This window comes from Peromyscus californicus, unplaced genomic scaffold (assembly GCF_007827085.1).
Source record: "Peromyscus californicus insignis strain IS unplaced genomic scaffold, ASM782708v3 Scaffold_5__1_contigs__length_169319896, whole genome shotgun sequence".
Lineage (NCBI taxonomy): Eukaryota > Metazoa > Chordata > Mammalia > Rodentia > Cricetidae > Peromyscus > Peromyscus californicus.
This window is the reverse complement of record NW_026294573.1, coordinates 35,062,048-35,088,120: the sequence shown is the minus strand read 5'-3', so window position 1 is coordinate 35,088,120 and position 26,073 is coordinate 35,062,048. Positions and strand designations below refer to the sequence as shown.

Below are 26,073 nucleotides of genomic sequence, written 5' to 3'. Positions count from 1 at the left end.
CTTACATGTTAAGCTAAGGAGTTTGGCTTTTGTCTGCCAGGAACTTTGGGAACAGTGGAAGTTCCTATGCAGAAAGACTCAGAACCCTGAAGCATGACAAGCAGTTTACTTTGTCCGTGTCTGGGTTAGGTAACTACTGTAGAGAGGAGAGACAGGAGCACAGTTGCAGTGAGATGCGTGCCTGAAGCCCCGGCACCCTGAGGCAGAGATGTTCAGTGACTGACTGGGCAGTGGTGGCGTACACCTTCAATCCCAGGACTCGGGAGGCAGAGCCAGGTGGGTCTCTGAGTTCAAGGCCAGCCTGGTCTACAGAGTGAGATCCAGGACAGGCACTAAAACTACGCGGAGAAACCCTGTCGCCAAAAACAAAAAACAAAAAAAAAAAACAAAAAAAAAATCACATTTGAGGTACTTGGGTTTCAGATCTCAACATCTGGATTTTGGAAACAGAGGACACAATTTACCAATATCCTCCCATAGAAACGAAACAGAAGCCAAAGCTCTAGGAAATCCTCTGATATCCACCCTGTGAATCAACTCTGGATCGACGCAGAGAAGGATGAAGTTGTGGCAAACAGATGGACTACAGTATATCCATAATTCATCCCTAGCCATTTCTCTATTCCAAGAGACTCAAAACTGAGCACTTGAACTCTTTATTCCTCTGCTCCCTCCTCCTGAAGGCAGGCCTGTCTGGAGGTGTTCCCTCTAGGTCTCGTGTCTCCCATACGGCTTGATGTCTAGGGTTGGTACCAGCTTTGTTATTAGCCCCATGGTACAAGGGACTAGTCCTTGATGGTTTTCTAAAAATCCTACCCTCCCCTTTGTAAAAGTGCCTTATAGTAAGCTTGTCAAATTGACTGGGAGCAGTGGCGCATGCCTTTAATCCAGCACTCAGGAGACAGAGGCAGGTGGATCTCTATGAGTTCAAGTCTAGCCTGGTCTACAAAGTGAGTTCCAGGACAGCCAGGGTTGTCCTTGTCCAAGAAACCTTGTCTTGAAAAAACAAAACACAACAAAAAACAAACAAACAAACAAAAAAATTAGATTAGCTTATCAAATTACCCAGTTTGTCCATCTGTCCCTGCTAAGACCCTGACTAACAAACTGGGTATATTTGGAGCCAGCAAAGACCCAAACATGATAACATTTGATTGAGAAATTGAATGGCTTAGAGGAATCTGTAGCTTGAGTAGTTTAAGTTTATTTACCATTGCATAAGAGTGACTTGAAATATGAAGGAAGTTGGCATGGAATTAAGGAAACATCATTTAGAAAGACTTTCATTAATTTAGACAATATTTATTGAAGGTCTATTACCTATCATGCCCCAAATAATATTCAAGGTGTTGGGGGAAAAGGACAAATCCTCGCCCTCATGACTCACTATCCAATAGCAAGAAACACACATGTAAAAAGTCACACAAAGCATCTTGGGCACTTTACTAGAAGTCTGGGCTGGAGACAGAAACTTTTTAAAAAAATTTTTTTTGAGACAGGGTTTCTCTGTAGCTTTGGCGCCTTTCCTGGAACTCACTCTGTAGCCCAGGCTGGCCTTGAACTCACAGAGATCTGCCTGCTTCTGCCTCCCGAGTGCTGGGATTAAAGGCGTGCGCCCCCATCGCCGGTCGAGACAGGAACTTTTTTTTTTTTTTTTGGTTTTTCGAGACAGGGTTTCTCTGTGTAGCTTTGCGCCTTTCCTGGGACTCACTTGGTAGTCCAGGCTGGCCTCGAACTCACAGAGATCCGCCTGGCTCTGCCTCCCGAGTGCTGGGATTAAAGGCGTGCGCCACCACCGCCCGGCTTGAGACAGGAACTTTTTAATGATCATCATATAATAAAGGCCAGAATAGGAGATGGAGAAGACATAATTAGGAGACTAGTTGAGGTACATTAAGTAGTTAACATATCTCTGCCAATGTGCTCTCAATTGTTTCCGCAGGTCTGTGGGGTTCTGATATTGTCTGTGCTTTGTAGATGAGAGGGAAAGGCTCGAAGGCTTTCAGCTATTGGCCTAAGTTTGCGCAGCTAGCAGGGGTGAAGCACAGGCACGGAACCTGGCTCCAGCCCCTGCATTGGTTCTACCGCTGGTATGCTCGGTGAGGCAGGAGCAGAGCCAGGGTGGAGGAAAATGCTGAGAGATCAAATAAATGGATGACCAACAAGACCCTATTGGATCCCATAATTGAAAGGCTTGACGTGAACTTGGCCTGCAGTTTCATTACCAATGTGGTAGTAGGGGAACTCTCTCTAAACGGTCAATGGGAGGTGGGGAAATAGAGACTTTGTTCCCCCAAGAGTTTGGTAAGAAGCTACAGGCATGGAACCTTTAGTTACAGCAGGCAGATCTCTTTGAGTTTCAGGCCAGCCTTCTCAATCTAGCTAGTGATAGGTCATCAGGGCTGTATAATGCAACCCTGCCTCAAAAAAAGCCCGAGGAGCCTAATATAGTAGTGGCTGTGGAGAAAGGGCTCTGGATTTGTCAGCAGCAGTATGGAGAGATCAGTGTTATAAAACCCAAGGTGATGGGTAAACAGAATGGATGGTGTTGGTGTTAAGGGCGGAGAAGTTAGTATGTATCTATGGTAGCAAGGGAACTGCTTTCAGGGTTGCTGCCAATAGCTTAGGGGTAGGTAGGAGTGGTTGGCGATGTGAGTAGTACAGCAGGACCCCGACTCAGCCATGGGTGGACACACAGACAGGGGCATGGTCCTCAGGCTAGGTTGCAGTCCTCGGTAGTCCATCTGAGGCTGGGAGGGACACAGGGGCAAAGGAGTCCTCTCTGAGGACTTAGGTAGGATTTCCAGGAGGCTGGGTTCCACTTCTTCACAGGTAACGGTAACTGTGGCCTTAGGCTGAGAGAGATGAGCAAAAGGCGCTAGATTAGGCAGGCATGGTGCACACCTTTAATCCCAGTACTTGGGAGGCAGAGGCAGGAGGATCTCTGTGAGTTTGAGGCCAGCCTGGACTACAGAGCGAGATCCAGGACAGCCAGGACTGTTATATAAAGAAACTTTGTCTTGGGGGGAAAAAAAGGAAAACAAGAAGAGCTGAGCTGAGTTAGAGCGGATTTTAGGGTTTGGGGTGGGCTGGATTATATAATAATAATTAGGCTAGCGAGTAACACCTACGGATAGCAAATGTCTAAGCAAAGATCATGAACAAGTTGCATTGTGGGAACGAGAGTCATTGGTGGTGGGGTGACTGGAGGAGGGAGAGTTGGGGCATACTCACAGGACTTAGGGCTGCAGTATCTCTAAGGTACTGGCCTAGGACCCGGTGTAGGTCTGGAAGGGAGGGCCACACAGCATGCCTCAGTCTTCTACCAGAGAAGGAAGAGAGAGAATGTGACTCGGTACTGAGCTGGGAGTGATGAGGTGGTACCAAAGTGGGAAGTAGGGGAGGCAGTGAGGCAGAGAGCCAAGTCTGGAGAGGCCACCGTCACAGCATGTTAGCCTTCCCCAACACTGCCCAAACCAGCACATCTTCCGTCCCCATCACCCTCTGGCCCGTGGTCTGTTGTTTTCTTTTTATTTCTTTCTTTTTTGTTTTTTCGAGACAGGGTTTCTCTGTGTAGTTTTGGTGCCTGTCCTGGATCTCTCTCTGTAGACCAGGCTGGCCGTGAACTCACAGAGACCCACCTGGCTCTGCCTCCTGAGTGCTGGGATTAAAGGCATTCACCACCATGGCCCGGCCTGTTGTTTTTCTTAACTTGCTATATATTGACTGTATTGTTATGGTAGTTTGTTCTTATCTTACTCCTCCAGAACACAAGCTCCGTGAGAGCGCGAAGATTGTCTGTTTTTCCCCATCTCTATCCCTTGCCTTGAGTCCACAGTAGGTGCCTGAGAAATCGCAAGAGTGAAGGAAGAAAAAGGGGGAGCTTCTTGTGATGTTGCTGCAGAAGCTTGTCTGGGAAGAGTACAAATTAAGGTATACTGGGGAAGCTTCCAACTCTTTGGCCCAGATTTTCATGTTAAAGGGCTTTAGCCAAAGGTATCCAGCCTCTTCCATGACCTCCACCCCCATCTCCTGGGAGGGGAAGTAGCTTTCTGATCTCAGAAAAGAACCCCGTGTGCCTGTTAGCAATACCACTTCCCTTTCTCTGTCCACATTTTTTTTTTTTTTTTTTCAGATATGGCTACCTTGAATAGAGGCTCCATTCTCGTTTGCTCTTACTCAAAGGCAGACTAAAGTTCAAAGAAAGTCAGGCATGATGGCTCATGCCTATAATCCTAGGACTCAGGGTGGGGCAGGGTGGAGTGGGGGGAGCTGAGGTATAAGGATTGCAATGAGCTTGCTTGATGTTATGCTGGACCATGCAGTGAGTTCCAGGACAGCCTGGGATACAAGTAAGATCCTGTTTGGTTTTTTTTTTTTTTTTAAACCAAACAACACCTTCAAAGTGCGGTGTGGGGTCCAGGAGAGGGGCACCTAGTCTAGCCTATAACCAAAACACACTCTCCACTTTGACTTCTGAGCTAGGTGTTCAAGAATCAGCAGATAGCGCCAACGGAATGATTGAGGCTGTGTGGATTTTATCTTTAGGTTTATAATTTCTCCTCAGTCCTCACATAAATGAGTCATTCATTATGACATTTATTCAGGGGCCTTCTACTTGGCAGGCACTATACTGAGGATTTAAAAATGACCAAGTAAGGTATGATGGGGAAGACATGTAAAGGATTAATGCTGGGCTGTCAAGTGTAGGACAGTGGCAAAGCACATGCTTAGCATGCGTGAACCCTGGGTTCAACAGGCTCACACCAAATAAATAAATTAATGCAGGAAAACACTATGGGAGCACAAAGGAGCAGCCAATGAGGGGAGGGGAGGAAAGGTTACTCGTTAGTGAAGAAAGTTATTTAAAGATGAATGGGTAGTCAGCCAAAGAGGATATTCCAGGCAGCAGGACATTGTGTACAAAGGCACTGAGCAGTAAAACAGCCTACTGTGAATAAAACAGGACTTTGGCAAGGCTGATTATACAGGGTAAAAGAGATTTTTGTAGAGCCTTGTTGGATTCTATCCTGGGGATCTACTGAAGGAGTTAAGCAGGTCACCATAGGTTTGTGTGCATTTAGAGAAGTTTGTGAGGAAGGGGAGTGAGGAGGCACTATTTCAATGAGTCAGGTAGTGTTCGGGGCCAGAGAAAGAAAGCATTGTTCCATCCATTTCCTGAGGTAGAAAGACCAGACCTCAAGGCCAACTAGGTGGGTGGGGATGGGAAGACGCCCTCAAGAACGCTTATTTGGGCCAAGGCTGGACAGTAGCCCTGTCACTAAGTGAGCATCCAGGAGGTGGGGCTGTTGGAGGTGTCCACAGAGTGACCAGGCTAGGGTGTAAGAAGGTGCCACTCCCAGAGGCGTGCGTGAAGCTGTAGGTGTGGATGTTCCGAGGTCCCGAGAGCGGTGTCATCAAGTAACTCCAGAATACTTGTTCAGAGGCCACTGGCCTTGCAGAGACCACACCCCATCACCCTCTTGGCAAGGGCGGTACCTGTAGTGCGCAGGAAACTGCCACTTCAGCAACAGAAGACCCAGGAGGACACTGAGGCACAGCACCAGGAGCAGAGCGGTCACCAAGGAGATCCAAGCTAGGCGACAAAAAGCTTCTGACCTCGGCTGATCCTCGGCCCCGCCTGGGGGCGTGCCTGCCCCTGTCTTGGCTCCACCCTCAGCCTCCCAAGCACCCAACACCGCACTGAGACTCAGGGAGCTCCCAGCCGGCCCATCGTCCCGCCCATAGTCTAACCACGCCCCCCACGCGGCGTAGACCAGCTTCGGCCCCGCCCACTCTCACCAGTCTCTGATCCGGTGTCCACCCTAGCTGGAGGAGACCAGGCGCTCCAGGGGCCTTGATAGGTGGGACCGTTGAGCCTGGCGCGCAACTGTAAGCTGTAGCGAGCTCGGGGGCGCAGCTCCAGGGTCCCTCCCCGGGCTCCGAGAGACGGCTCCAGCACCTGAGGGAAGAAGCATGGAGGGGTCGGGGATCCGCACAAAGAGCCTCATCCACAGAGGCGTGCAGGATTGAAAGCCCTGCCTGAGATCACGCCTGGGAATTCACAGAGCTGTGCATCCTGCCACAAGATGTGGGGACCGGCTACAGGCGATCACCACCCTCACTGATCAGGCCTTGGACCCTCTTAGAGACATGCTCGGACCCTCAGAGCCACACAGACCATGCCACAAGTTCTAAGCGCAGAGGACACCAAATTTGTGCTAAGTGCTAGGACCACAAACACTATTTTGCGCAAGCAGGGATACTATTATATACTCAGCAAACATTTGAGTTGCTTAGCAGCGTATGCCAAACATTGAGGTAGGCGCTAGAGACAAAGTTAAGTGAAATACAGTTTCATCTGAAGAGGTAGGCAGATAATCACAATTAATTAGTGCAAGGCACCATGGGAGCACAAATGAAACAATACTAACTAGTTTAGCCGGGCGGTGGTGGCGCACGCCTTTAATCCCAGCACTCGGGAGGCAGAGCCAGGCGTATTTCTGTGAGTTCGAGGCCAGCCTGGTCTACAGAGCGAGATCCAGGACAGGCACCAAAAGCTACACAGAGAAACCCTGTCGCGAAAAACAAACAAACAACAACTAACTGGTTTAGTGTGCCCAGAGCGCCGATAGTCAAAGCGAAAACTAGGAGTGAGGAGTGTTTGATACGTTATTCAAATTACTCGTTGATAAATAGGAGAGGGAAAGGAGAAAGGAAGAATCAAGGATGCTTCTAGGCTCCAGTCTTGGGTAAGAGGTGGCTCCACTGTCAGTGCCGAGAGGAGTAAGTTTGAAAATAAAAATAGCACATGGGTCTACACTATAAAGTTTAACTACAGTCAGAGGAGTTATGCCAAGAGAGTGGCCAGCTTTGGTTACTGTGCAGGGAGACTGTAGGAGGCATAAGAATCTAATGGAGTTTTGTATATGTTATATTCTGTAGATCTGGGTAACTGACAAATTGGCTACATGTATGGCATATACATGAAAAATTAATGCTATATTTAAGGTTTGTACATATTATTGTATATGAACTATATCTTGTAAAAACTGGTATTTTTGAGATAGTATAGTATCAAACTAGTATAGTATGAGCTCTATCTAGTAAAATGTAGTACAACTGGGGAGGACAATGCATTTAGCTTTGGATACATTGCATCTATCTGTTGGGGATGAAGCGGTTTACTAGGATTGTCTGGTATGGATACATGTTAACTGAGAATAAAAACAATGTTTGTGTATTGAGTACCTTTTTTTTATTTTTTATTTTTTTTGGTTTTTTTTCGAGACAGGATTTCTCTGTGTAGCTTTGCACCTTTCCTGGATCTCACTCTGTAGACCAGGCTGGCCTCGAACTCACAAAGATCCGCCTGCCTCTGCCTCCAGAGTGCTGAGATTAAAGGTGTGCGCCACCACCGCCCGGCAAGTACCTTTCTATATGCCAGGAATTTAGATATTAAAAGTTTTTATATTTACTTTATGTGTATGAATGTTTATGTGTATGAGTGTCTGCACATACATATGTGCATAAGTATGTGTCTGGGGCCCTCAGATTCCCTGAGGAGAAACTGGAGTTATGGGTGGTTGTAAACTACCATGTGGGAACTGACCCTGGGTTCTCTGCAGAAACAAGCATTGCTAACTGCTGGACCATCTCTCCAGCCCTTACATTTCATTTTTATCCAACTCCAAGGCAGGTAGCTTTCTCCCCATTTCACTAATGAGGAGACTTCAAAAGTTTAGGTAATTTGTATGTGGTGCTTAAATCTCTTTCCACGTGGGGTCTAGAATGATAAAATTGGGGTTGTTAAAGTGTAGTTAATGCATAGTCATTAAAACCACAGGGCTGAACCACTCACCTAGGCAGAGGAGATGTATTTATCTAGGAGAGAGCATTTTGGATGGGGTGCTAGAAAGAACAACATTTCATGAAAGTGTAGACAAGGAGGAGCCAGGGAAAAAGAGATAAAACTCAATCAGAGAGGTAGGAAGGCGATGGGGGAGGCCGCCATCCCACAGGCAAAGAACTTCTCATTTAATGGTTCTGGGGTGGAACCTGGGGCCTCTGGCATGCTAGGTGAGTGCTGTGCCACTGAGAAACACTTCCAGCCCAGGAAGAGAACAGTTCACACGAGGTAGCCCATGGCTCCACATGCCCGAGAGGGATTTAGATACCAGTTGAATCAGATAAGCAGAGATGTACAAGCCCAGATACTGAGACAGAAACAGCGTTGGCATGGGCAATGCTGTGTGCGGTGTTCCACCGGCCTCTGTTGCTGTATGGTACCTTCCAGTCCTCATGGCCTTCGCCCGTGTATCGGAGCTGGTAGCAGGTCTCTTGCGCTGCCCACGATGACTGGTGCTGCCACTCCAATTCCAGCCTCCCGCTTGAGACCTCTCTCCAGCGCAGACTCGGGGTGGGGAGGAGCACTGTAGGGTTCCAACAGGGACAGCACTAAGCCCTTTTGTGCATTAGGCATCATGCCACCAGGGCCATGGGTCAGAAATGTCAGAGCTGGTATAATAATAATAACAACGATAATAATAGTAATACATGAGCGAAGATGAAAGAATGTAGTTTTAGAGTTCAAGTCTTAACCTTCCAGTTAAGTTTGATGAAGGCGGGAATTATGTGGGGATACGAGAAGGAAGGTTCTTACCAGCCTGGTGGATCCAGAAAGGTGAGCCCAGGTAGCTGTGAATGTCACCTTGGGCTGTGGTCACCTCTACAAGGATGTGAATAACACTGTCATTTTGTGACTTGAAATGGCAGCGGGAGAACAGAGCAGGCTGTGATCCTGGATCTGTTTCCTCTTCCTCTTCACATTTCTCCCAGGTAGGATCCCTAAGAATCAACCCGAGAGAGTCGTTGAATCAGACTTGCCCCAGAGACCACCACTCCCCATCCTTCCCAACACACAGGCACTGTGTCCTGCATGGATCATAACTGAAGTCCTCCCTCCGCACCTTGGACCTCTAGGGCTCTCTCTGCCATTATGCCGTGAGGTCTAGCCTCCTTCTCTTGAGGAAAAGGCAGGCATGGTAATGTGAAAAGAACGTGGTTATATGATGAAATCTGTGACTTTGTGTACTAACCTAATAGTAACACCAATAATAATAATAATAATAATAATAATAATAAGACATGAACAAAGCTAAAAGAACATAGTCTATAGAGTTCAGACCTCAGCCTACTAGTGCATACCTTGGGCCAATTATGGTGTGATTTATCTCTGCTCCTGTTCCCCTCCTTTGAGGCCATGTTGGTACCTACCTTGCAGGCTGTTTCCGAGATGAAAGAGACTTTATCATTCTAGAAGCAAATATCTTTATATTCTCAATTTTGTTCTTATTCAGTAGTCTCTGACATTGCTTCCAGAATTTGCTTCCCAAAACTGCTGATCTGCTAATACCCAGAATGTATCACAATCTATTTTGACATTTGCCATTGCCGCATGAAGTAAAGCCACTGTTATTGCTTGCCTGGGTCAAAGTAAGTTCTAATTGGGGGGCATGTTGCTGCTCTTTTTTTTTTTTTCTTTCTTTCTTTCTTTAAAGACTGGGTCTCCTTATGTAGTTCTGACTGGTCTGGAACTTGCTATGTAGACCAGGCTGGCCTTGAATTTGAGATGCACTTGCCTCTGATCGCTGGGGCTAAAGGTGTGCACTTTTGGAGGCAGGGTCTCTCTCACACATCGCTCAGGCCGGTCCCAAATGCCTCCTCTTGACTGTCATCCCTTGGTTATTTACCATTCCTCAAACGGTCATTCTTGTATGACCCTTTTGTATTAACGTCCACCCACTTAATCAACAAACAGTTGATACTCATGTGCCAAGCAGTGTGCCGGGCCTGGACAGCATATGGATGAAAAATAATCTTGAAGGAGCCCTCATGTCAATGAACAAGTCACAAAAACAAGCAGCCGTGTGTTTTTGTGTAACACTGGCCGATGGGAGAGATCACAGCAGAACATCTAACTGGGAGGGAGGGTCAAGGAATGCTTCCTGACTGAGCTAGAACATCTAACTGGGAGGGAGGGTCAAGGAATGCTTCCTGACTGAGCTAGAACATCTAACTGGGAGGGAGGGTCAAGGAATGCTTCCTGGCTGAGCTAGAACATCTAACTGGGAGGGAGGGTCAAGGAATGCTTCCTGGCTGAGCTAGTGTTTATGCTGAGGCTCAGACTAGAAATAGGTGAGGTAGGGGGACAATTGGCTATTCCAGGCACATGCTGTGCAGACATAAAGGGAGTATTGTGCTGGGGAAAATTCTCTCTCTCTCTCTCTCTCTCTCTCTCTCTCTCTCTCTCTCTCTCTCTCTCTCTCATTTGATTTTTCAAGACAGGGTTTCACCGTGCAGCAGCCTTGGCTGTCCTGGAACTCGTTCTGTAGATCTAGGCTGGCCTAGAACTCACAGAGATCTGCCCGCCTCTGCCTCCTGACAGTGATGGGGGTGGTGTGATTGGGGCGGGGGATTCTAAATGGTTCAGAATAGGGAATGGTTTTAGGTCCAAGAGCTTGCTAGTAAATGGTAAACTCGACTGCAGACCCTGCCATGGACAGCCTCTTTAAGGAGCTTGAACTTTTTGGAGGGTGGGGGAGGGGTAAGAGGGTCTCACACTACCTAGCTCTGGCATGCCTGGAGCTAGAGGTGATCCTCCTGCCTCAGCCCCCTAAGTATGGGGATTATTGTAGGAGCCTGAACTTAATCTCATAGTTAGGAAAATTCTCAAGTATCTTAAGCAGCAAAGGGTCATAATTACACTATATTTTAGAAGACTCCTCTAATTGCTGTGTGTAGAGAGGATTTGGGAGGAGAGAGGAGAGAGGAGAAGCAGAGAAATCCATTAGGGCATTGTTGGGATTTTCATGTGCAAAGTAATAAAGGTGAGAACATGGTGGAGACTGAATGAAAGACATGATGCAAGAAATTTTTGTTTTAACACTGCTATTTCTGATTAGGCCTGGAGGGTGTAGGAAGGAGAAAAGCCCAGGTCAACTTAGGTGTGAAAATTGAGTTCATGGTAAAATAGAGCAAGAGAAAATTTGGGTAAAAGAACTGATTGATTTTATTTGTTTTGTTTTGTTTTTTGAGACAGGATTTCTCTGTGTAGCCCTGACTGTCCTGGAACTCGCTCTGTAGACCAGGCTGGCCTCGAACTGCAGTTGATCGGCCTATCTCCCCAGTGTTGGGATTAAAGGCTATTCCCAGCTCCAGTTTGATTTTGTCACCTTAAATCCACACATGGATTAGACCTCCACACTATGAAAATCTGTGCAGTCATTTAAAAGAATGAGCTGCTTCTTTTGGACTGAGTTCCAAAAAAACATGTAAGCGAAAAGGCAAGCTACCGAACCTTTTAGGGTTGTCAGGGAATAGCGCGGTGGTACAGTATTCACTCAGCCTGTGATCCTGTCCTCAGCATCACAGAAACAAAAATGAGAACAAAGCTGGGCAGAGTTAATCCCAGCCCCCCAGAGGCAGAGGCAGAGGCAGAGGCAGAGTTAATCCCAGCCCCCCCCAGAGGCAGAGGCAGAGGCAGAGGCAGAGGCAGAGGCAGAGGCAGAGGCAGAGGCAGAGGCAGAGGCAGAGGCAGAGGCAGAGGCAGAGGCAGAGTTAATCCCAGCCCCACAGAGGCAGAGGCAGAGGCAGAGGCAGAGGCAGAGGCAGAGGCGGACGCAGGTGGGTTTCTGAGAGTTTGAAGCCAGCCTGGTCTACAGAGCAAGTTCCAGGCCGGCCTGAGTTACATAGTGAGATCCTGTCTCAAAATCAATAGTAATTAAATAAATAAAACAAACTATATGCATGTACACATATATAGTGTGATATAATTTATATTTAAAGATTAAACATTGCTTTTTGTTTTGTTCTGTTTTTCAGGACAGGGTTTCTCTGTGTAGCCTTGGCTGTCCTGGAATTCTGTAGACCAGGCTGGCCTTGAGCTCACAGAGATCTTCCTGCCTCTGCCTCCCGAATGCTGGGATTTAAGCTGTGCGCTAACACTGCCCACTGCCCGGCACAGCAAAGCTCTTTGTTTTGGTTTTTGGTTTTTGGTGGTTTTTTTTTTTGTTTGTTTGTTTGTTTTTCGAGACAGGGTTTCTCTGTGTAGCTTTGTGCCTTTCCTGGAACTTGCTTTGGAGATCAGGCTGGTCTCGAACTCACAGAGATCCACCTGCCTCTGCCGCCCAAGTGCTGGGATTAAAGGCATGCACCACCACTGCCCAGCTAGCAAAGCTCTTAAGAATGACTTTTTCATTATTCATTTATTGAGGTTTTTTTTTTTTTGCATATGTGTTCTTGTGTATGTGTGTACATGAATGTATGCACATTCGTATGAGTGTGAGTGCACACATGGAGGTCAGAGGACATTGTCATGTGTTGGATCCTTGTTTGAGACAGGATCTCCTGGCTTTTTTCTCTGCTATGTACAGCAGGCTAGCCCTTGAATGTCCAAGGATCCTTCAGTCTCTCCATCACTGGGATCACAGATGTGTTCGACTGTGCCCAGCTTTGCATGGCTCCTAAGGGTCTGATTCTCATGCTTGCTCGGCAAGGGCTTTATCCAGTCACCCCCCCCACCTCTATCTCCCCCCACTATGGTAGGCAAGAATATACTGGTGAGTAAAAAGGGATGCTGATTTTGTCATGTTCACATATAGTCAAGGACAGTATTTCTCAACTGGAGAGCTGAGGGAGAATTTTCTGTGTTACTTTGTTTTGAGACTCAGTCTCACATAGCCCAGGCTGTCCTTAAACTTAGTATGTAGCTAGGGTTGACCTCTGTTCTTCCTGCCTCTACCTCCCTAGTCCTGGGATTATAGGTATGTACTACCATGCTCAGGGGTTTTGATTAAATAATCACATGAAGGGCAAATGTTCAACTGTATCCAAGATTAGTGTTTAAAAAGGAGAGATTGGGTGGTGGTGGTGCACACCTTTAATCGCAGTCCTCAGCAGGCAGAGGCAGGCAGACCTCTGTGAGTTCAAGACTAGCCTGGTCTACAAATCAAGTCCCAAAACCTGTCTTGAAAAACCAAAACAAAAAACAACAGAAAAAGCAGAGTTATGTAGTACAACAAGCATGTATAACCATGCTGGCAAGATGGCTCAGCGGGTAAGGCCGCTTGCTGCCAAGGCTGACAGCCCAGGTTCAATCCCCAGGACCCACGTGGTGGAAGAATAAAACCGATTCCCTCAAGTTGTCTTCTGACATCCACAATCATGCCATGGCACACGTGTGCCCTTGACCCCTGTGGCAAAGTAAATAAAAATTTTAATGCATAAATATGTTATTGGATGTGATAAAGAAGGGCAGACGAGGTTCCTGAGCTCGGAAGGATGGTGAAAGTAAAGAGGAGAGAGACAGATGAGCGGCACATCCAAGGCCAGCAGAACAGAAAAAAGAGGTGAATATGGGGCACAGAGCCAGTGCTGGAAGGGAGAGCTCAACCGAGTGTAGCATAGATGAAGCCGAAGTCGCATGGAACAGTCGGATAGTCCAAAACATATGGCACTACAGCAGACTTTGTTAAGATCAACGGGAACTTATCAAGGGTTTTAAAGCAGGGGGTATTCTGTTCATTTCTGAGCTTCTAAATCTCTCCAGTTTCTATGTGAAGGACTCTTTGTAGTGATCAAGTGGGAAGATAATAATCCCCCGCCCCCCAGTACTGGGGGTTGAACCCAGGGCCTTATTCATGTCAGGCAAGTGCTTTACCAATAATCTATCTCCCCAGCCTGATGGACTGTGATAGGGCCATGGCAGTGACAAAACCATGACCAGATTCTAGACACACTTAGTTTGCAAAACCAACAACATGGTAACAGATTGAATTTAGCAAGGATGAAGGATCAGGGAGGTTTGGTTGAAGTCCTTGAAGGTCAGGTTACTAGATCACAGATCCCCGGACACTGCAGTACATACTTGAGTAGTAGAGGTGACCAGCAAGTTTCACAAAGATCTTGCAATGTGTGAGATTAGCATCATGGGGAACAAGCTGAAGGTGGATAGAATTGCCAAGGATGTCCGACTTTTGATATGGTGGGACCACCTTGTTATAAATAAAGTTCAAACTTAAGCACCACACAGTTGGATTACAAAAAACTTGCATGTTTTAAGTAAGTTTACAATTGTGTTGGGCCACAGTCATAACTGTTCTTGGCCACATGTGGCCTTTGGGCCCTTTGTTGGACATGCCTACTAGGCTGTCTCAAGAGTTTAGATGAGGTGATTAAGTCTGATGAAACCAAGCCATTCCCAGCAGAAACAGAGAGGATGAGATAATAAAAACACCCAATGGAGTATGAGAGAACAGAGAACAACACTTGGAGGGGACAAGGTAGGCAAGTGAAGAGGACCCATGTTGATGATGTTGACCTGCAGGTTCAAACTCAATCAACAGTTCTGGTCTTACCTGTCCGTGGGGCAGCACCGTGTTCTGCTGTGGTGGAAGAAGCCTTGGGAGCTAGTGTGGTCTTGACGCTGCCACTGGCAGGTAACCTTCTTTAGATCCAAGGTAAAACACTGAAGTCCAATTGCCACTGTGGTCAAAGAAGAGGGCCTTGTGTTCTTACTCAGAGTCCCTAAATTGTCTCTACACACATAGCAGAACATTCTTACCTATTCTTTCTCCTCTTACTGAACATAGTTGTCCTGTGCAATGACAGGTTTGAGGTCATCAGGAATGACCGTGGTTCCTAGTCTAAGCCTCCGTGGAGATCTTTCTTAACCCCTTCCCTATCTCCTCATTCCTTTACTGACCCACCTGCATCTCCTGGAAGGTCCACAGTCACAGGAAAGGACCAGGGGCCCCAGGAGCCACGAAGGGAGACCCCATCCGGTTGACTGCGTAGCTGGAGCCAGTAAGAGTTGCCAGGCTGGAGCCCTGAGATGAGACAGCTTCCACCCTTCACTGTCAGAGACGGAGCCTGGGGAGAAGAATCCCAGGCTTGCTTCTCAGGTAAGATAGCCCACAAACCTAGTATTTGAACCACAGTGCAAAACAGGGCTCCTTGCTGCCAAGATATGCACACAGGGCAGGGGCTGTGTTGACAAAATTTGGGTTGTGTTTAGGGATTTTTATGAAGTCTCAATTTGGAGGTCTGAAAGCCTTCAATTATGTTAGTGTGAATGATTCAAAGTGGGAGAGCCCTAGACAGGGTTCCTGAAAGCTAGTCAGAGTCTACACTGGCTCTTCAAAGACCAACCCAGTCCAGGATCCCCTAACTATGACCTTTCTTTTCCAGGGGACATGTTGGGGTAGGAAATAGAAGGAGGAGTAGAAAGTTAGAATACTTCTTCAGTTGGGGAGGTCCTTATCGGTCCATGCTGTTGGGGCACTGTAGGCTGAACGCATGGAGGTTGGCCATGAACAGGAACCGGATTCAGCATCCACAAAGTGGGACAGCAGGTTTCTGTGGAGAGCAGCTGCATGACTGAGGGACCAGTGGAGTTGCTGGGGTCCGTGGGGCCATAGCGGAGTTCATGCCTCAGGAAATCACTGATTTCAGGAGCAGGGGCCTTCCAATGGATCTGAAGTTCCCCTGGTTGGCTCCCACCCCTAGCCTTGATGATACTGGGGGGAGCTGGCAGGCCTGAGGGCAAGACAAGGCACATCGAATCTCTGAGTGCCAGTCTATGGTTCAACCCATGGACTGCAGAGAGGGGTCTGAAGGCTGAATAGAACTGCTCTGAATTTAAAAAGACATCGGTTCTCATTTCCATGGAGGGGAGGAAGGAGGGGGGAGCTGCCTGTCCTGTTCTCCATTCTCTTGAGAACAATGAGTTCGCTATGGTGTAAAGGTTTGTTAGATTTGGGCTTCTTAAAGCAGGGACCTCTTTTCATCTCTGTCTCATTGTCGGCTGGCACACATCGGCGATCTGACGGTTGAATAGATGAGTAAATGTATATGTTAAAAAGAGGAGCAAGGTATCTTTGCAGTGAAGTGCTTTATGGGAGAAGTCTAATTCTGGGTGCCAAGGCTGGGAGGAATAATAAGGGGGGTCCTGAGATGCCTCTGGGAATCTGATAGAGAAGGGTACCCACATTGTCCTGGCGGACTACAGGCAAGTCTGATTCTGGGAGCTTTAGCAGGCAGCAAATGGAGGGGCAGCGTGGCAGAGATGCCCTTACCTACACTATCCACAAAGAGCACCCGCTGGGTCAAAGTCTGGTTGAGGAATACATTCTTCAGCCAGAGGTGCAGTGGAAAGAAGAGGCGTACTTCATCCTGGGCTGGAAACCGGCACACGTATCGGGTTCCAAAGGTGGGCACACTCTGGGAATGCAGGGGACACTCACGGGGCTTCTCTCTGTTGGCACAGGAGAGGTTCTACCTACCCAGTCCTCACGCTCATCCCTGAGGCCTCAGGTCGAACCCATGCCCAATTTCTGTCTCCATTATTGCCATTTTCTTCTCGCTACTTGCAGTAAGTATGATTAGGAGTTCTGTCGGGGCTTGAGCTCGGCCATTTATAGAGTGGTTATGTATTGGGCATGTATTTGGAGTAATTCTCTGATAGGGCCAAAGACAGGGAAGCTAACAGTGTGACTCAGCTAAATACAGGGACAGATAAATGGGCACTGGGGGACAGTCCAGAACCTACCCTGGGTAGGCATACAGCAGCTGGTATGTCCCACTGGGTGCTGCCTCTTCCTCATCCCAGAAGCAAGTGAGGTCCTCAAATGTTTGGGAGAAGCAGTTCAGGGGCTCTGTGCCCAAGGCCAGCAAGAAGACATCTGAGAAACAGTTGAGGGGTTGGGCTCTGGATTTTTCCCGTCATGTTTGTGGGTAAGAGTAGGGGACCAGTGGGAGTCTCTTACTCTATGTCCCTCCCAGGGCTCTTCATCCCCTCCCAGGGCTCCTTTTGCCTGAGCATAGATGATCTCCACCCTCTATACACCTCACCTTGGCTGGTGACTTGTGCCTGGTTTGGAGGGGCCAAGAGGAGGCAGGAGGTGACCATGAAGAGGGCCCAAGAGGGCATCTTCTCCGGCACTGTGTGCCTGCCTTAGCCCATCCTCCCTTCAGGAAGCTGGGCCCCAATCCCCTCCCGGGCCAGCCCCTCAGGTTCCTGTCAGATACAGCCCCACGTCCTGCCCCTGTCTCTGCCCCTCTGGGGCCCATCCAGACCACACGCCAGGGGCCAGGGGCCAGGAGAGGGGGAGTGGGCAGGAGGGTGAGAGGAATTCGAAAGAGAAGACACGAGCCTTCTTTTGGTAGGGACATGGTGCTATATAGTTGCCTGTGTGGGTGCGTGAACTACTGTGGAAGAGCATACAGCCATCAAAACAGTGTTAACCATGCTATATGTGTTGACGCAACGGCCATACAGTACTTTTATTTCCATCAGGAAGATGAGAAAGCTGGGATTCAGTGAGGTTAAAAGGTTACTCAAGGTCACGTACCCAGCAAGATGGAAGGTGCAGGAGATCACACTTCAGAACCTGAGTGCTCAGCAGTCATGCCATGCTCCTGGAATGATCTGCCACGAAGTGCCTGTTTCCCTCACAGACATGCCTGGTGGTGGCTATTTCCAGTTTAACAGGTTCTGGGGCTCTGTGTATGAACAAGCCATGCTCCTGGATAGGAATGGCCTGTCCATCATAGGTGGTATCCTCAGCAACCTTAGTGTGTGCTCTATAGAGAGCAGTGACAGAGGTACTGGGAATGTGTCAGGAATGCAGAATCCCAGGCCCTCCGCAGACCTGCTCACACAAACACTACATTTACCAAAATTCCCAGTAACGTTTGAAAAGCATGGCCTTCAGTATTTCTGTCTGGCTTGCTCAGAATGAGGAATACTTGGGCTCAGTTTTTTGGCTGTGCCTGCCTCATGTCATTGTGTGTGTGTGTGTGTGTGTGTGTGTGTGTTGGGGGGTATATGTAGCTAGAGTTTTCCTGCCTGGCCCACAGTCAGGACAAATCTCTCTCACCTGCCAGTCCCACAGCCTCTCAGACCCGACCAAGTAAACACAGAGACTTATATTGCTTACAAACTGTATGGCCATGGCAGGCTTCTTGCTAACTGTTCTTACAGCTTAAATTAATCCATTTCTATAAATCTATATCTTGCCATGTGGTTCGTGGCTTACCGGCATCTTCACATGCTGTTTGTCATCGTGGTGGCTGGCAGTGTCTCTGACTCAGCCTTCCACTTCCCAGCTTTATTCTCCTCCTTGTCCCGCCTATACTTCCTGCCTGGCCACTGGCCAATCAGTGATTTATTTATTGACCAATAAGCAACACACTTGACATACAGACCATCCCACAGCAGGTATATGATCTCTTCATGGGAGCCAGGCCTTCTCCTGGCTGTGCTGGACCAGTGGGTGGTTCCTGTAAGCTGTAAACTGGCTCTGAAAGCTCTGACTCTTGACTGAACGGTCAGACGGCCTGGAGGGAAGGAGCATATGTGACCCTGTTAACACCCACATTCATCCCTTGAGCTTCATTGAGACTCCCAGTGGTGCCTCTGCAAACCAAGTGTTCTCCGTATCTCCTCCTTGTGAATTAATTTCATCTAACAGTTTTAGGAGCTGGGCAGGAGAAGGATGGGAATCTTTTAGGGTTTCTCTACAGGCTTCATTTTTTTTCTGGCACCATTTCCTTGTCAGTTGTACTGAGTCTGGCCCTTAGTCCTATTAGCTCCCAGATAACAAAGGTCAGAGGTCACACTTTAAATGCCCTCCATCCTCTTCCCAAACATAGAGCTACCCAAGCTCAAACAAGTCACATGAGAGTGGACACACACAATTTCCGTGTTCACACGGTCCTGGATTTTTGATATGAGGTGGATGCTGATGTTTGCTATGACTTCATTCTTGGTCTCCAGATTTGGGTAGCTGTAGCTAGAGTTTTCCTGACTGGCCCACAGTCAGGACAAATCTCTGACACCCGCCAGTCCTACAGCCGCTCAGACCCAACCAAGTAAACACAGAGACTTATATTGCTTACAAACTATATGGCCGTGGCAGGCTTCTTGCTAACTGTTCTTATATCTTACATTAATCCATTTCTATAAATTTATACCTTGCCACGTGGCTCGTGGTTTACCGGCATCTTCACATGCTGCTTGTCATGGTGGCGGCTGGCAGTGTCTTCCTTCCACCTTCCTGTTCTCTCAATTCTCCTCTCTGTTAGTCCCACTTATACTTTCTGCCTGGCCACTGGCCAATCAGTGATTTATTTATTGACCAATCAGCAACACATTTGACATACAGAACATCCCACAGCAGGTAGCTACCTGCTTATTTGGCTTCTCCTCTACTTGTGTGTCTACAGTATTTAATATGTCTGAGCTGCACTGCATGCCCATAAGCCCAGCTCACAGAAGGTGGAAGCAGGAGGATTGTGAGTTTGAGGCCAGCCTAGACTGCATAAGGAATTCCAGATCAGTCTTGGCTGCATTGCGAGAGCCTATCTTTAAAAGCCAAACACAGAAACAAATGGCCAGGCTCCGTGTGCTTGCTTGCCAATAACCCCAGCTACTCAGGAGGCTGAAGAGGGAGGATCACTTGAGTCCATGAGTTTAAGACTAGCCTTGGCAACACAGTGAAAGAACTCATATCTAGGGTATGCGTGTGTGTGGGGAGAGGCAGGTGGATCTTTGTGAGTTCAAGACCAGCCTATTCTACAAGTATGTTTCAGGCCAGCCAGGGCTACATAGAGAGACTCTGTCTTGAAAGGAAGGAAGGAAGGAAGGAAGGGAGGGAGGGAGGAGGGGGGAGGGAGGCAGAAAGGCAGGCCTGGATTCTGGCTCCTATCCCTAAACCTGTACCTTTTATTTATTTGTTTGTTGTTTGTTTTTTAATTACACTCATGATATTCATTAATTACACTCATGATATTAATTATATTTGTGGTATTCACTGATTACATTCACAGTATTCATTCAATAATCATATTTATGATAAACCTGTACCTTTTGTTTCCCTATCTTGCCATCTTTGTGAATGGCATTTCCACCTATGCAGTGTTCAAGCCTTAAATATTAGTACTTGATTCTTTCCTATATCCAGTTGACTAGCACGTGTTGTGGCCTGAGTTTGCACACTTTTAGCCCTCTCCAGCCCTCCTTCTCTATCCTGTATTTGGCTCACTGCACCTGCTCCCGCTAACTCCTTGGCTCCCCTCTGTCCTGGAGATCCTGCACAATGGGCAGATGCTGCTGTGAGAATCACCACTGGGTGATTAAAAAAAGGAATTTTTTTTTTTACACTTCAGCATCCCTATCACAATTTAATTTTTTTTTAATGCCGAATGCTGTTTATTGAAGGAGGGAGGAGGTCTTAAATACAGGCTTACAGCACAATGGGAGAATCCCAGAGGGCTGAAGTTCGCTACCAATGTTTTACAATCTTGCATCTAAGCTGCTAACGCCCATTATGCAGGATACACAGACAAGGAACTTCCCTTAAGCATTCAGGAGGGTGGAACCCAGCAGGGAATTAGCATAGGGAGGATATCAAGGTTAAGGTCAGCAAGCAAGGCAACAGTTACCCAAAAAAAGGAATTTTTATTTGCTTTATTTATTATTAGCATGTGAGTGTGAAATGTGTGTGTCATAGCACGTGTGTGGAGGTCAGAGGACAACTCTTGAGAGTTGGTTCTCTCCTTCTACCATGGATCTGGCGTTTGACGTCAGGTCCCAAGGCAAGTGCTCTTACCTGCTGGACCATCTCACATAAACATTGGTATGTTTAACATGCCTATCCTGTGTTCTCACTCCCGTAGTAAAATCCCCGGACAAGTTCTCATAGCATTGAGAACACACCTCAAGTGCCTCCTGATGGCCCACGAGGTCCTGACTGCATGGGCACATGCAGGCTTGAACTTCACCTCCCTCCATTTCCTTCTTCATTCCTACTGTAAGGATTCGGACCTTAATTACATCATCAGCCTGCGATGGCGTCCCAGCCTAAAAGCCGGTGGGCCCTCTGTGCGTTCCTCTCTTTCCTTTCCACTCCTTCCTTCTGTCCATCTTCTTCTCTCCCTCTCTCTCTCCCCCTTCCCTTTCCTCTCTCTCTCTCTCTCTCCCTCTCCCTCTCTCTCTCCCTCTCCCTCTCCCTCTCCCTCTCCCTCTCCCTCTCCCTCTCCCTCTCCCTCTCTCTCTCTCTCTCTCTCTCCCCCAATAAAGCTCTAAAAAGGTAACTATGGCTCGTGACTCTCCTCCAGCACTCTCCTCCGGCGGCATGGCCGCCGCGGGTGGCAGCCAGCCAAGAGCAGTGCCGTTTAACCAACATTGGTGCCGCGACTTGGATACACCACCGAGCACCGAGGACCTGCTGTGATTGCTGCCGCCTGCCGCCTCCTCCCCCATTCAGCAAGACCGCGAGACCATGAGCGTGCGCACGTGCGTCCCTCGCCGCCTCCGCTGGACCCCTACACAGCTACCACTACTGCTACCGCCACGATTCTTCATCACAGTGAGTGAGTCCACAGTTCTCGCGGCTGTAGTCTGAGCTATATTCTTTGCGACGGACACCCCGGGGGTTGTCCTCGGGCTGTGCTGGCAACGGGAGGCACATATTCGCTCCTGACGAGGGGGTCAATGCTGTCTCGGGTCTACCGGGTGGACCAACTGCAGTGCAGCCAGCCACAGCCCTTCCCATCCCTTGACAAAGAGAATGGGTAACTTGAGCTGATTCATAGATCTCTCTCCACTCTCGGGGACGCCCAAGATTGGAGTCTGATCCTGGTTTGTTATTTTAATTTTTTATTTTTCTCTTGGCTATAGCCATGAGACAAAGGTGCAGATACGGCACATTTACCACCTACATTGGCGGATAGGGGTGGGCACAGCATAAACCTGGCCACATAACAGCGTAAACCTGGCCACATAACAGCGTCGCAGGAACTTCTGCCAGCAAACAAGAGTTACTTTATCTCCAAGCTTTCTGCTAAAGTTCTAAACCCTTCTCCTTCTCCACTTCTGCGTCTGCCATGTGCAGCCTTTTCTGTCTGACTTCTGCTGGCAGTGGGCGGGCTCAAATGGGTGGGCTTGGGTGGTTTCTACAACTCGCCCTAACTCACCTTAACTCCACCCACTCATTACAAGCTTTTCTCTTCCCAGTTCCCTGTTCTATCTAACTCACTGTTCAGCTAATGGTACAGGACCACCACAGAACCGGAGTCCAGAGATCACCAACATTTGTAAACAGAAAGTTCCCAACCACAGCCAAGAGGGATACATGTCTTCAGAGCAAACAGATGACAGACAGCATCCCACAACGCCTGTCTACCTCAGAAGACTCCCCCAAGAGCCAACCGACATCCAAAAACCAGCTGGAAGCAGTTTTTCAGAGGAACGACGCCCCATTCCCATCTACCTGCTTTTTTTTATAATAAGCCAAAGTCTGGGATATAAGGACTCGGTCATTAGCCTGGGACGGTGTCCCAGCCTAAAAGAGGGTGGGCCCTCTGTGCGTTCCTCTCTTTCCTTTCTGCTCGCTCCTTCCTTCCGTCCGTCTTCTTCCTCCCTCTCTGTCTCCCCCCTTCCCTTTCCTCCTCTCTCTCTCTCTCTCTCTCTCTCTCTCTCTCTCTCTCTCTCTCCCTCTCTCCCCCCCAATAAAGCTCTAAAAAATAAAAAAATCGCTCGTGACTCTCCTCCAGCACTCTCCTCTGCCGGCATGGCCGCCAACAGCAGCACCATTTAACCAACACCTACCAGCTGTCAGGACCTTATGGTGGCTCTCCCCTTAACCCCATTCTGCCTCAAGCTGTTCGCAGCACTCGGTATCCTTCCTTCTGCTCTACAGCATGGGCTTCTCTTGGTTTCCTCCTGCCTCCCGTAGATTCTCTCTGCCTTCTCCGGGATCTTCTTTCTCCTGGGAGTTGCTGTTCCCTTGCATCCTTGCTTAGCTCTTTGTGTTGTCTGAGTGGGCGTACCGCTTCAACTCTTTCTATAAACCAGTAACTCCTTAGACCTCATCAATCTTAGCTGCTATTAAACATCTGTTTGCTCTTCCTTGGAACTTCAAACCCATCAGGTCCCAAGCAGAACTATTGCCCTCATATGCCCTGTGAAGCCTCTTTTCTTACGTTCTACATCTCACATGGGCTACCTAGGCATCTAAGCCTGAAACCCAAGGGTGAGTCTCAAATCTTCCTTCTCCCTTGACTGCATCTAAGTCCCTACCAAGTTCTATAACTTCTAGGGGAGGCAGTACAATTGCGGTTAAGTGTAGGGTCCACCAGAGACTCTATGACTGTCAGAGGGATGACATGGGGGCCTCTGGCTCCTGCATAGGAGGAGGTTCAACTACCTGTTCGTGTCATTGTCCTTTTTCCTCTGTGTTTGTGAAACTAGGAAGAGCCACTGTCCCCAGTCCTTCATTTCTGTAGAAAATCAAGCAGGCCTAGGACACAGGAAGCCATGTAGTTCTGCTTTCTTTGGTTAAAAGATCCTGCAGGCTCCAAGGTCCAGGACAGAGCAGCAGACTTGGCTTATAGGAGCCGGTCTTCAGGCTGGGGAGATGGTTCAGAAAGTAAAGCTTACAGCATGTCCAGTGAGAGTATCCCATGCCCAAAATCTTACATCCTCAGCAGCTTGGGAATAACAGAAAAGACAGCATGGCACCTGTGGAGCTGAGAGGAGATGGCAGCCATAGCAACTTGAGGAAGAGAGTGAGTTCAGATTGAGGATGTGAACCCGGGGGAGGGCTCTGGTAAAAGCAGAGGGAGGGGCAGGGAGTGGTTCCTCACACAGGTCATCCCAAGGGCTCAGGAGATCCAAGCGGGAAAATTTTGAGTTTGGAGGCCAGTCTGGATTACATGGTGTTGTTTTTAAAAATGATAAGTGGTGCTGTTACTGGGCGAAAAGGTCATGAGACACGACAAAACCCAGTATCAGTGCTTTATTAGGAAGGTGTGTGTGGGGGGAACAAAAGAACCAGGCCTGGGGAAGAAGCATGTGCAGAGAGGAGAGAGAGAGAGAGAGAGAGAGAGAGAGAGAGAGAGAGAGAGAGAGAGAGAGAGGAGAGTGGAGAAGAGAGAGGAGGAGTCTGTGTCTGGCTTTTTTTCTTTTTTTTTTTTTTTACAGGTCCATTTCTTTTTTAAGATTTATTTATTTATTATGTACACAATGTTCTGCCTGTATGTATGCCTGCATGCCAGAAGAGTGTACCAGATCTCATTTTAGATGGTTGTGAGCCACCATGTGGTTGCTGGAAATTGAACTCAGGACCTTTGGAGGAGCAGCCAGTGCTCTTAACCTCTGAGCCATCTCGCCAGGCCCTGTGTCTGACTTTTTAAGGATTCTCGTGCACATGCGCAAGTAGGCTTACGGAGCTACGCCACGAATGCCCTGATCACTCAGCACACTGATGATGCAAGATGTAAGACCCAAGGCTTAGCTCCTGAATTGCGCATGTGCAGTCATGTAGCTGGAGTGGCAGAATCCTAACACATAGCATGTTTGAGGTAGCCTGCTTATAAAATGAGATTTAAAACAATTTCTACGATTTTTATTTATTTATTTATTTATTTATTTATTTATTTATTTATTTATTTATTTATTTATTTATTTGTGTGTGTGTGTGTGTGCGTGCGCGCGCGCGCGCCCATGAAGTCCAGAAGAGCATGTCAGAGCCCATGGAACTAGAGTTACAGGCAGTTGAAAGCCACCCGATGTGGGAGCTGGAAACCAAACTTGGGTCCTCTATAAGAGTAACAAGTGCTCTTAACCACTGAGCCATCGCTACAGCCCTGGATATAATTTTGAAGGTGATCTGAAAGAACTGCAAACTTTGAGAACACATATTTCCCTTTTCTGTCCTTGAACTTTGTGCCTTTGTGGGGAAGGGGAGTGTGTGCTCCGTGCTTTTGCATTCTGATTTCAGTCCTTTATTGTAGCAACAAATTCTAATGGGTCTTGATAATAAAAACCCAGAGTCAGATATCGGGGTAAATGCTGAAAAATCAGGGAAGTAAAGGACCAGCCGCTAGAGAGACTTCTTACCTCGCCAGCTCCTCAGGCCGAAGGAGGGGGAAGCTTGAGCTCCTGTCTCTGCCCAGTCATATCACTTCCTGTTTTCTCCTCCCTAGTGCTGGGATTAAAGGTGTGTGCCACCGCTGACTGGCCTCTCTGGTTAACTAGTGGCTAGCTCCGCCCTCTGATCTCCAGGCAAGCTTTATTTATTAGAGCACAAACAAAATATTATCACAATTTGCCATTAAGATTTGGTGTTTCCTGACTTTCAACCCATTGGATCTTTGCCTGTTGGGGTATTTTTATACGTGGGTAGCCATACTGCCACTACCCTGGCTAGGGGATGTGAGTCCCAAGAAGGGACTCTTCCAGGGTTGGAGTGGGTGGGAGGGTGCCCTTCCTGGTGACTCCCTCTCTTATCCTTATCGTTCAGCTTCCAGAAACAAGCACTTGCTCCCTGACTATGGTAATGCACATATCACACCATAGCTCTCCTGTGGCACCCTTGTCTGTCTCTGTCCAGAAGAGAAGCCAGGCTCAGAAGGAGTAAAGGAGTCGTCTAGAGTCCCTGTGAAAGTGGAGGACTGAGACTTGAGACCTGTTGGTCTCTAAAGATTATATTTTTTTTTAAAAACAAGTATTATTTTTAATTACATGTAGATGTGTGTGTGTGTGTGTGTGCATGTAGATATATGCATGTGGATGCAGGTGCCTGCAGAGGCTGGAGGCATGGAATCCCCTTGAACTGGAATTGCCAGCTGCCTGACAGGGATGCTGGGAACAGAATTCTGGTCCCCTGGAAGTGCAGCAAGTGCTCTTAACTGCTGAGCTCTCTTTCCAGCCCCCAGAGGCTATTTTTAAAACTCCTACACAGGACTGGAGAGATGGCTCAGCAGTTAAGAGCACTAGCAGCTCTTCCAGTGGTCCTGAGTTCAGGTCCCAGCAACAACACGGTGGCTCTACAGCCATCTATAATGGGATCTGATGGCCTCTTCTGGCATGCAGGTGCACATGCAGATAGAACACTATGTACAAGCAGGACGGTGGTGGCGCACGCCTTTAATCCCAGCACTTGGGAGGCAGAGGCAGGTGGATCTTTGTGAGTTCGAGGCCAGCCTGGTCTACAGAGTGAGATACAG

The 26,073-nt window shown here is 48.0% G+C and overlaps 1 protein-coding gene across 2 annotated transcripts; it reads right to left on the bottom strand.

Moving 5' to 3' along the window:
• Window positions 1-1,182: 1,182 nt before the first annotated feature.
• Window positions 1,183-16,990, bottom strand: Mpl (MPL proto-oncogene, thrombopoietin receptor). Of its 2 annotated transcripts, none has more exons than XM_052718091.1 (12): window positions 16,912-16,990; window positions 16,610-16,742; window positions 16,137-16,315; window positions 15,299-15,597; window positions 14,769-14,931; window positions 14,418-14,544; window positions 8,663-8,847; window positions 8,290-8,432; window positions 5,803-5,962; window positions 5,500-5,596; window positions 3,235-3,322; window positions 1,183-2,855 (listed from the first exon to the last, which is right to left on the bottom strand). In XM_052718091.1, exons 1-12 carry the CDS (start codon window positions 16,988-16,990, stop codon window positions 2,604-2,606), a joined length of 1,905 nt encoding a protein of 634 aa, XP_052574051.1. In that variant the 3' UTR covers window positions 1,183-2,603. The 2 variants fall into 2 exon arrangements, with proteins under 2 accessions (XP_052574051.1, XP_052574052.1); XM_052718092.1 differs by having other exon boundaries at window positions 15,299-15,417.
• Window positions 16,991-26,073: the final 9,083 nt, after the last annotated feature.

Coding starts and splice junctions, on each gene's coding strand:
- Mpl (XM_052718091.1), bottom strand. CDS start 16,990: ATGCCCTCTTGGGCCCTCTTCATGGTCACCTCCTGCCTCCTCTTGGCC. Junction 16,316..16,609: donor CTGCTGTATGCCTACCCAGG/GTAGGTTCTGGA, acceptor CTGTGCCAACAG/AGAGAAGCCCCGTGAGTGTC. Junction 5,597..5,802: donor GGACACCGGATCAGAGACTG/GTGAGAGTGGGC, acceptor TTTGTCGCCTAG/CTTGGATCTCCTTGGTGACC.